We start from the raw sequence: 11,489 nt of genomic DNA on the forward strand, positions 1-11,489 counted from the left end.
CTCTTGTTTTTCTTTTGTTTTTTTGTTTTTTTCCCCTCGTTATGCATTATCTGAGACCCGTTATTCTAATTGGGTGTGATTGGAAAAGAGTACCTATTCCATTTCCTTTTTCCACGTCAGATGGTCTTTGTACAATGTATTCTTGTGCTTGGTGCAATGCTTTCAAATGTGATTATGTGACCATGATTTGAGCAAAAGCTCCGTCTTGTTGTGTTGACTCTTTCAGCATTTGGTGAATTTTGTGACTGTCCGGGGCAATAAAGAGGTTATGGAGTTGTTTAAAAGTTATATTCAAATTTAAATTATGATTATCTCATAGTGTTTTTTTATCTTATAAAGAGTTTAAATTTTAATATTTTTTTTCTCATAAAATTCATACTAATAAACCTAAATCATAATTTGGGTGTACCTTCTAAACGAACCTTAAAAGTATTTGGGGGAAGAGACGAGTAAAAATAATGACTTAAGTAAAATTTTGATAGAGAGTAAATAAGAAAAAAAAGAACTGATCAAATAATCATTGAAAGAAATTTTTTAAGTGTTGAGAACCTAGTTTCCTTAGACCACTCTCTAGTAGAATTGTCGTTTAAGAGCCCGTTTAGTTCGTTTATTCGAGTTTTTAATTTGAGTTGAGATGTGTCTTTATGTGAGAGTTGTTTACTGTAGTAAAAAAGTTAAATGTAACTGTTTTTTAGAGCTTTTTTACTGTAATAAAATTTGAATTCTAAACTCAAATCGATAAAATGAACGGGCCATCAATATTCAAAGCTACTATTTAGTGATTAATACAAATGATGATTAATTAAAATACAAAAATAATTAGCCAAAGGCAAATTAGAGAAGTGTAGGGAAAAAGATGATGTGGATAATTTTCCAATGCTATGCCACATATGAAAGAGTAAAGTAAATGGTAACAGTGAATTACTATACTTATTAGAATAAAAAGTAAATAAAGGAGGTTGTTGCAATCAAAACGATGGGTGCGTTTGGAATTGGTTCCAAAACGTTTTTATTTTTTGTATGAAAATGAAAACGAAAACGTTTTTATTTTCATTTTGAAATCATTTCTGAAAATGCATTTGGTAGTTTTATTCCGAGATTGTTTTCAGTTTAAAAAAACTGAAATTGTGTTTTGTGGTTTAATTTTTAAAAACATGTAATAATATTTAAATTAATAATATATTAAATAAATAATAATATTAAATATATTAAATAAACATTATTATATCTATTAAATATATATGTTGCCCTTGAATAAGGTAGCATTGGAATTAAGTTATCATTTTTTCCTTTTTAGAAGGGAAGTTGTAAGGTCGCCGGAAGGCAACTGGAGTTTAAGGTTCCTTGTTGCTCAATGCGCGGGGGGGCAGTCGCAGAAGAGTTGGGGGAGCAGTCGGGGTGGTGGGCGAAGGGAGAAATCATCCGTTTTCAAAAAAATTGAGTTTTTGGGAAAAATCCAAAAACGTTTTTGTTTTTGGTTTTGGTACGGATTCTTCCCAAACACATTTTCATTTCCCGTTTTTATTTTTTCTTCTCGAAAAACGTGAAAAACGAAAATAAAAATGGAAATAAACGGACCCGATACTTCCCACTGTTAATGCAATAGTTGACTTTGGGTGTTTCCTATTATGTAGTTAGTGTAATAGTTGACTTTAAATGTTTTCCTTTCTAGTATTCTGTAATCTCTATATAAAGGCTCTAAGCATAAACAAAACGGGTGGTCGTATAGGAAAAAAAAAGACACTTATTGCAAGAAAAAATAAATAAAATGTACGTATCTCAATGCAAACAACAATTTATATAGTAAGCAATTGCGACGACACAATCTACTAATTAAACGATAATATGAGTTGTTTTGATAAAACTATCTATGTGTCAAGTTAACTGTAAACAATAGAATATAAAATGAGAACCAATATAATACTAGAAAAGAAAATGAACTAAAAATATAAAATACAAAAAAAAACAAGAAATTAAAATCTTATTTACTAAGTGCCGAATAAATCTTTTCAACGAAACAGTAGATTAAATGTTTATGAAATAACGTTGGGGACAGTAAATTACATATCTATGAAATAATTACTTTAGATTTGAGATATCATTTACTCAAGTACCAAATTAAAAGGAGTTTTTAACTATTTTGTTTGGTTCAAGCGGTAAAATGAAAATACATTTCAAAACTGGAATGGTATGTCGGATGTATTGTCCGAAGACATTTTTAAAGGCGTTCGGTTCGCTAATTTGAGTTTTTAATTCGAGTTAAAATATGATGTTATGTGAGAGATTTTTACTGTAATAAAAAGTTAGATGTGATTATTTTTGAGAACTTTTTACTGTAGCAAAATTCGAATCAATGAAAAGAACGGGGTATCCTTTCTTTTACATTTTTCTTTTTGCTAGTTTTTTTTTTTGCTGAAATTAAAGGCATATTTTTTTGTCCAAAAAACTCAAAAAAAGACAACTCGAGTTTGAACTTTATTTAAGTTCACGTTTTTTAAAGTTTTAACTTTATTTAACTTTACTCAACTTTATTCAAGTTACAACTTCAACTCAAATTATAACTCAAATTTAACTTAAAAATTATACTCAAATTACACTCTAAAAAAATAACCCCTTACTATTTGCTAGTTATCCTAACTTTTACTCATTTTTACGTATTTGATATTATTATATTATTTGCAGAAAATCAAATTCAAACTTCAGTTTCTAAAATCTATTAATTAAATTAAATTTAGGGGAATCATCATCACTGAAAATAAATGGCATGTCTATCGATTTTGAGATGATTATCATGTCATCTCTCCATTAAAAACAAAGAACCAACTCATAACACGTGTCTCCTAACAAAAAAAAAAAAAAGAAACCGCGTATAATAGAGACTTCTTTAGAAATCTCGGGATCATGGGACCTGTTGGACTTTTGAATTGGTGGTGGTGTTGAAAGTAGATAATACCAAACTAATCATTGAATTTCAGGGAAAAAAAAGTACTCATTGAAAAAATGACTTTCAAAAAACTAATCATAAAAATCACCATATATAAACAAAAAGAGAGTTAGCAAAATAGAGTTAAAAAAAAGAATTTAGTTTAAGAAAAAAAATACATTTTAAAGGGAAAAAAAATTTATAACACTAAAATCGTGTTCAGAATTGATTCCGTTTTTATTTTTTACATTTTTTGAGAAAAAAAATGAAAACGTTTCTCAAACGACGTTTAGTGCAATAAAGACAAAAAACAGAAATAAAAATGATTTTTTGATTTAGTGTAAAATGAGAGAGAAATAAAAAATGACTTTTAGTCATTTTTTATTTTTTATTTTTATTTTCTCATCTCTTGAGCAGAGAGAGAGAAAGAGAGACATTAATGATTTTTTTATACTGAAAATAATCTCTTGATAAAACTACCAAACACATTTTTAAAAATAATTTCTGTCTGAGATTGAAAACGTTTTCATTTTCATTTTCATATAAAAAGTAAAATTATTTTAGAATGAGTTACAAACGCGTCTTAATTTTTTTTTTAAATTAAATATTATTCATTTTACTGATTTAAATTTTAAATTTTAATTTTATTATAATTAAAAATTCTCATAAAAAATTATATTTATTTTTTTATTATAATTAAAATTTTTTCATAAAATTATGTTTTAATTTAAATTAAAAACTTAAAATTGTATTATTGTAGGTAAACAATACCGTACTTTTTCATTACGAGTGCAGCAGAGTTTCTATAATATATATATATATATATATAAACAAGCGCAAAATTCATTAATAAAAAAAAAAAAACCTCCTCCATTTCCCATAACAAAAAAAAAAAAGAAAAAGCTGGACAATTATATAATGAAAAAAACTTATCCATTTTAACGCGAAAAAGGAAAGGAGAAAAGAGAGAAAATCCATACTAATCTACTAATTGAAACAACTTGCTGGTTTTGTCTGTTTGTTTGCGAATATACAAATAGGAGCTTCAATTTCTGTTGCCGAAATCCCAAAATATAAAAATAGGATCTAATAAGATTCAGATATTCTTTTGAAATGGAAGCCGATGTATCTATTCCTCTTTCGAAACCCTAATTTTCTGAGCGTTTGGAAGGAAAGATTTCTGCTTTCTTCTGTTGTGTCCGTTAAAGGAAAGAGAATCGTAAGAATCTGGTGAGTTTTGATTGGGAAGTATGAATTCGGTGGTTGTTTTTTCGGTGATGTTTCTGTTGAGTGGCTTCTCTCTAATATCGGCCAACGTTGTGCTGATTGGGAATAATGTCACACTCTCTTTCGACGACATCGAAGCCAATTTCGGTCAGTTTTATTTTTCTTGATTATTTTTGGTTGTGGATTTTGTTTGTTTGCTGGGAAATTGCGAGGAAATTGGTTTCTTGGATTGCGAAAGTTATGCAATTATTTATGAGCTGTTATTGACTTCTGAATTTCCTTTTCTTCGCCTTAATTGTCTCGGAAAAAGAAAATTTTACTAGAAATGAAAGATTTTGCTGGACTAGGTTATGTTGGAGTTTAGGAAGGATGAAAGCTTTTGAATTGGAAATATTTGAAGAAGCTGTCAATTGAAAACAAAGAAACTGGTAGAGGCTTTATGGAGATAATATTTGTGTGCATATGGGTTTTTTGTTAGTTCTGAGAGGCTAAGAATATTTGGAGAATTTATAAGAATGACGTTAGTGATCTTATTCTAACCTATCTAATCCCTTATAGAACACAACAAGAACGCAAAGATATTTTAGTTCAGCTGAGTGCCTCCAGAAAACTTGTTCACTCAGGATCAAGAATGTTTATTCCCCATTTCTCTCTCTAGATTACAAGAGCGTTTTCTCGCACTAGGTTTCTAGAATATCTTTAACTGTTCTTTTATGTTATAAGGAATATACATATGGTTGGTTGTTGTATACATGTTACAGGGATAAACCAAACTGTTCATTTATGTTACAAGGATATGCAATTGCAATGCATAAGTGCTTATTCTGTGTGTGTTTGAGTTGGTACCGTGGTGCTAATGTTTTTTCTTGTGGTGTTGGTTTCTTCAGCTCCAGCAATAAAAGGATCTGGGGAATGTGGAGTTTTGTATTCAGCAGAGCCTGTTGATGCGTGTTCTAAATTAACAAATAAAGTTAAGCCAGCAAAAAACGGGAGCTCCCCATTTGCTCTAATAATTAGGGGAGGGTGCAGTTTTGAAGAGAAAGTTCGAAGAGCACAAGAGGCTGGCTTTAAAGCTGCGATTGTCTATGATAATGAAAATGGTGGTGCCTTGGTTGCAAGTAAAGACCTTTCCTTGTTAAATTTATGTATGCATGAACAAAAAACTTGTATATGCACGAGCTTTTCTGTTTGTCTTTATTCTTTATGTGCGTGCTACTTCTACGAAAGTGAATGTTTCACTGTAAATCTAGGTCAATAAGGTTGAGCTTTGCATCGTAATTTTATAGATGATAACCAATTGGATTAGACAATTAGTGTTTATGGTTTTGTCAACTTTTAAGAGTTATCAAAGTGGAATCTTGGAGCTCATGGGACGATTTTATCACTACTATCATTTCTTTTGTTAACATGAAAACAAACCATGTGAAACAATTACTTGCTCAGTTAACAGAACAACAACTTATGCTTTAATCATTTTACTCAGGGTTAGCAACTCCCTTGTGACTTATTATTTGGCTAAGATAAGAACATATTAGCTTTTGTAAGGACATTCTATTTTCTTTGTTTTGAGTAATCCATAGCAGCATGGTTGTTTTTACTGAATTAGCAGCATGGTTGTTTGATACCAAAAGGTGAGCTTTTGATAGTAGTTCTTAGAAACTTCATGATATCTGGCTATCTGCTAAAGTGAAACAATATCTTTGATTGCGTTGATTACTTTGAAGTTTGAATCATGCATGTGTTGGATTGCGGGTATTTTTTAGAATTAGAACATCGGATTGGTGGTGGGATTAGCACATATCTGATAGATATGTGGCAATGCATGCACGCACGCACATAAATGGTCAAAAGAATAACGTTTGAAAAGTCAACTTTATCATCTCAAAAAGTGTGTTCCTTGTACGTGTGTTTGTGTTTGATATTCAAAAGGAAAAACCAAGCGGTTGAGGTAATGTATTTAAGAGCCTAAGTTGGTCTGAGTTCTTCATAGCAGACTGTTTAGCCTTTTGAATTGAGAAAATGATTGTACTTCATCATTGAGAAGTCTGGAGTTGTTTAAAACATTCTTGTTTTTTGTTTGTACGAAGTAAATATTGAGTGATCATGAGAATCTCTAATTCCCAGTCATCTGGAAAATTCAGTGGCAGGAAATTCGGCCGGCATAAAGATACATGCTGTCTTTGTTTCCAAGGCTTCTGGTGAGAAACTAAAGAAATATGCAGGGCTTACAGATATGGAAGTGTGGCTAATACCAAGCTTTGAAAATTCAGCATGGTCAATTATGGCAATATCCTTCATCTCCCTGCTAGCAATGTCTGCAGTGCTAGCTACTTGTTTCTTCGTTCGCAGGCATAGAATAAGACGAGAACGCCCTCGAGCTTCTCATGTTCGGGAATTTCATGGGATGAGCAGTCGCTTGGTGAGAGCAATGCCTAGTCTGATATTTACTGCTGTTTTAGAAGATAATTGCACTTCAATCACTTGTGCCATATGCCTTGAAGACTACAGTGTAGGAGAGAAGCTCAGGATTTTGCCATGTCGTCACAGTAAGTTTTCATACTCCTTTAGATGTGGAAATTGCTTACAAATGTACACTTATATTCTCAGTAACATTTGTTTATACACACTCTTTTATCAGATAAAAAATAGTACCATACATCGTCAAACTTGAAATCTGTGTTTTGCATGTAGAGATGTAGATAGAAATTATACTTCTTTGTGCAGGGAAGAAATGTTTTCCCAATAGACCAGGGTTGATCCAAATGATTTACTGATTATAGACCAAAATTGGCCTTGCACGTGTTTTGGTTATTGGATAAACTTGTACACTAAAATCTTTCTTGAGGTGATAACTCGTGTAGCTTTGGAAATACAAATTCAGTTCCTGATACCATAAAAACTCCCTTTATTTTATTTATATTTCTCATTCTCTAACAATATGGTTGGCTCTTTCTCAAGCTAATGTGTCTATTGACTGTTTCTCTGTATCATGATCTAATATCTCAAATCTTATCTTATTTTGTATGTACGTCTCAAAAAATACTATTTCTGAACTTTGGCAGAGTTCCACGCTTTCTGTGTTGATTCTTGGCTTACTTCATGGAGGACATTTTGCCCGGTTTGCAAACGCGATGCTAGAACTTCCACAGGTGATCCACCAGCTTCAGAATCGACACCGTTGCTTTCTTCCAGCCCAGCTTCCGTAGCTTCCTCGTCTGTGCTGTCATCAGTGCGGTCATCACTAGCATCATCGTCAGCCATACAGATTGCCCCAGCATCCTCTCGTTCCCCTTCCCTTTCTCGTCCTTACTCTCTCGCAAGCACTTCATATGTTCAGCAATCTCTTAGGTCGTCCTACCGCCAATCACCCTCCCCGGGCGTAAGCCGGAGCTCATTGGATCTTCAGAATGCGTCTTCCCAGAGATCTCATGCTTCTCATTTGGTTTCAGGCTATTCCTTGGGTTACCCTTCTTTTTCGCCTCTTAACTCGAGATACTTGTCTCCGCACATTCCTAGCCCCAGCAATGCCTCACCGCCCTTTGTGAGCTCCTCTAGTCATCAGCACAACCCGCTGCATTGCAGTGAGTCTGCTGCGAGTTTCTCTCCGTTTGCTTCTGCTCAGTCCCTACCGGAATGTTGATCAAACCCTTGCGTGTGATTGAAAGTTGAGAGAAGAGAACTGACCCGCTTTAAACCTTCCAGGGAAGACAGAGAAAACCAGAGAAACGACAGTAAGTCCACTGTGCTTTCATATTACTACTTGCGTGTGATTGGGTTTCATCTATGCAGTGGCTAGTTTGTGCTGGGTTCTGCTTCGATGTTTCTTCATGTTGCATACTTGCGTGTACATTATTGCGTTATAGTGTAAGATTGCCATTAATTTTGAATTAAGAGAATTAGTTGCGTTTTTCTTTCTTTCTTTTCTTTTTTTTTTTTTTTTTTTTTTTAAGGGTTTTTCTGTATATCACAATCATCAAAAGTAAGTTCCAGAATGTGACATGATGCGGGTGATTTGTTGATATTGTGTTCAGCTTTGACGAATATATAGCTAAACTACTAACCAGGTTTTGATTTAATTTTAATTGTAAATCACGCTTTTTTATTTTTTTTTTTTGGGTACCACATACGAAGTCTATTTGTTATTCACTGGTACCATTTCGATGTTTAAATTGGGCTTAAATCTTATTTACTCGTGAGTGCGACAATCTACTAAAAAAAAAAAAAAGAAGCAATTAACATGGATTAAGGAAGTTATTTTCAAGAAGAAATCTTTTTTCCCACTATTATAAAATTCTCCACATCAGCAAGTTCAGGCATTGTTTACTTTGTCGATTCGAGTTTTGTTACAGTAAAAAGTTCTTAGAAACAGTCACATCTAACTTTTTTAGTACAGTAAAAAGTTCTCACATAACATCACATCTTAACTCGAATTAAAAATTTGAATCAGCGAACTAAACGAGAGTGGTAGTTGTGGGAAAAGCTTAATCGTAATTTCACACACGTGATGAGAGTTTGAATCCTCCTATCTTATATTAAAAAATTAAATAAATGTGTTTACCTGTAAATAATTGATTTATCGTAGTCAAATCTTGGAACGATTTATGTGAAAGTAAATTTATTAGTTAGAGATCCTATTTTTTAGCTGAATAGATAGAGATTCTATTTAGGGCGTGGGAAATCCGGCTACCCACAACAAAAGAAAATCACCAAACTATGTACATTAATTATAGGGTATATAAATTATAGAAAAGAAAACGGCAAAAGAAACGAAAGTGGAAAAGAAAAAACGACGAACAGACATAACCAAAAGGAAAAAAAGAGATGCAGACATAACCAAAAAAAAAAAAAAAAAAAAAAAAAAAAAAAAAAAAAAAAAAAACCTGATAGATCAAAGTCCAAACCAAAGAGATGGCCATACCTGATGCACAAAAAGAAATTCCAAAAATAATCACCAAACAAATAAAAAAAATTACGAGTAAAATCCGTCGGGAAGATGGAAAGAGAGATTCTGAAATGAACCAATGAATGCGAACCATCAAGCAAATAAAATAAAAAAAGTTGATTGAGTAAACTCCAATTAACATTAAATCAAATAATTGATTACAAAATATTCACCGAGGTTGAAAAGGAAAATCAGTATGTAACATATTATCAAAAAAATCAGCCCAAAAATACAAAAACTCCTCATATAAGGAACGTGTTCAAAATAAACTATAAGACATAACCGGTATTATATATGCCTGTACAAGTAGATATTTTTGTAATATGGTGATGTATTCGTGTCATGATTTGAATCATGGTTCGTAATTCGTTACAGTATTTTTTTTCATAAAAAACACACGTAAATTAAGAATAATTATGAATTCATGAACCAAACGTCCACGACGTAAACATTTTATGTAATTATTTCTATACGCAAAAACTGAGCTCTTGTGTGGGACTAACTTTCTATTAGTATATGATGTTGAACCCCACTGCCACTTGTGACACCTAGCATTGTTCGTCGCTTTGGCCACTAACAAAAAAACACTAGTGCTCAAACCTTCCTTTGAATTTGAGGTCATATTTTATCACGAGTATAACCGCAACATGATTAGGAAAATATGTAATTGTCTCAACTTCTCAAACTGGCAAACCAACTTCGTACTCCTCAAATAAATAATACTAAAAATTTTTATACATAACACCTACTTCAATGATGGATAGGAATGAAAAGAAGCCGTACAAAAATCAAAGTCACATGGAATAACTTCCAACCGTCCATAACGTTTGTAGACTTGCTAGCTATCGGCCCTGTCCTTCTTTCATCAGTTTTCACAGTTTGAATTCACCGCCTAATCCTGTCAAAAGTCCATGTTTAGTCTTCCTTTTCTCCAGATCTTTGCTCTCTGCTTTCACCATCAGTGACAAGCCTGCTAGATTGGTCAGCTCGGTCTCCGAGAGACTCGTCATCTCCTTTAATGGTTCGTATAATCATCATAACCGCAACAAGGAAAACAATTATGTATATAAGCTTGAAGCCAATTAGTGAATTTATAAAGCCAAGCACTGATGAACCGCCGATTCTTGTCTGTATTGTTCTTCCTTCCCTGTAACCTTCGAGGAATCGCGATATCTGTGATGCTTGATCCTCCTCTTCAATGCTTTCTGAACCAATAACCTGAAATAAAACAAAAATAGTGGGACTGCTACACCTACACGAGTTTCTTTTGTTCAAGCATGAAAGTAGCAACAAAGTAAATATGTCCTTCAAGCTTTAATTTTTGGCAGGAAAAAGAATAGGTTTAAAGTTTCCTAGTACATATAACAGACGAATTATTTTTACATAAACATGAATAATGCGACACATGGCCACGCTTACACCAATCTTTTTATACCAACTGATATTGGAAAATGGAAGGCAAGATGTTCTTATTTAAATCACTCACTCTCGAACGCAATGTTCATGAAAACCAAACCGTGCAAAACCACTTCTATATGCTTAATTAATGTGTCACGGTAGAACTCAATGAGAAGGAACCAAGTCATACAAGTATAATGACGCATACACCTCTTTATGAGAGGATTAGATCTTGTGGTTGCCCATGGCCACCAGGTTCCACAGATCTTAGAAAGCTTTAATGGCTGTTTTCCATTTCTAACTTTATTTAATTGTTTTTTTCCCCTATCTTTTTAATAATATTGATAACATAGGCAAAGAATCAGGTCGATTTGGGTGCCAACTTAGAATGGATGCATTTTGGCCATTCTAATATTCAAGGCTATCTGGTATATATATGTGTGTGTGTGTGTCTATGATTTGACAGAACACTCAAACTAACAAACAAACAACAAAAAGAAACAGAATAGGCGGAAGTAGAACTTTATGCCAATGCTCAGTGGAATAATCAGTGATGCACAGATCCAAGCAAGAAAGAGTATCATAAGTGATACGGTAACAAAATAGGCTAAAGTATTCCTTTATCTCTCTTCCCCTTAATGAAATAAACTCCAAAAAAATGAGGGGATTCGTTGAAAACGCATACACATACCATTTCAATGAATATGTACCAATCGATACATCGTATGTGCAGAGATACAAGCATCTAAATATACACAAGCACATGCATAGACAAATAGATAGTGTGCTGATGAAGATAGGATTCCAGTGCTTCAATTAACGATCAACTTTCTTCAGAGAAATAAAAGATGTAGAGGAAATCCGTGTCATTATCAGTAAATACAAGCACATACATCTTATATATTGCATTGCAAATGTACAAATATCTAAATGCACAACAAATATACAACAGTAGGATGCTGAAGGTAGGCAATGATTGTATTCCTTCAGAAACGAAGG

General features: G+C 32.8%; 2 protein-coding genes across 2 annotated transcripts in view; one reads left to right on the plus strand and one right to left on the minus strand.

Annotated features, from left to right (window-relative positions):
• The first annotated feature begins 3,882 nt into the window (after positions 1-3,882).
• On the plus strand, positions 3,883-8,061 carry LOC21390268 (receptor homology region, transmembrane domain- and RING domain-containing protein 2). The gene is made up of 4 exons (XM_010096679.2): positions 3,883-4,297; positions 5,038-5,268; positions 6,292-6,696; positions 7,213-8,061. The coding sequence occupies exons 1-4, from the start codon at positions 4,174-4,176 to the stop codon at positions 7,788-7,790; spliced, it is 1,338 nt and encodes a 445-aa protein (XP_010094981.1). The 5' UTR covers positions 3,883-4,173; the 3' UTR covers positions 7,791-8,061.
• Positions 8,062-9,778: 1,717 nt separating this feature from the next.
• The window catches only part of LOC21390269 (protein disulfide-isomerase 5-2), a 4,840-nt gene continuing 3,129 nt past the window's right edge, over positions 9,779-11,489 (minus strand). The window contains exon 5 of the mRNA XM_010096680.2: positions 9,779-10,310. Coding sequence (XP_010094982.1) covers positions 10,008-10,310 — 303 coding nt within the window. The 3' untranslated portion in view covers positions 9,779-10,007. The remainder of the gene's footprint in view (positions 10,311-11,489) is intronic.

This window comes from Morus notabilis, unplaced genomic scaffold (assembly GCF_000414095.1).
Source record: "Morus notabilis unplaced genomic scaffold, ASM41409v2 Scaffold411, whole genome shotgun sequence".
In the NCBI taxonomy this organism is placed as follows: domain Eukaryota; kingdom Viridiplantae; phylum Streptophyta; class Magnoliopsida; order Rosales; family Moraceae; genus Morus; species Morus notabilis.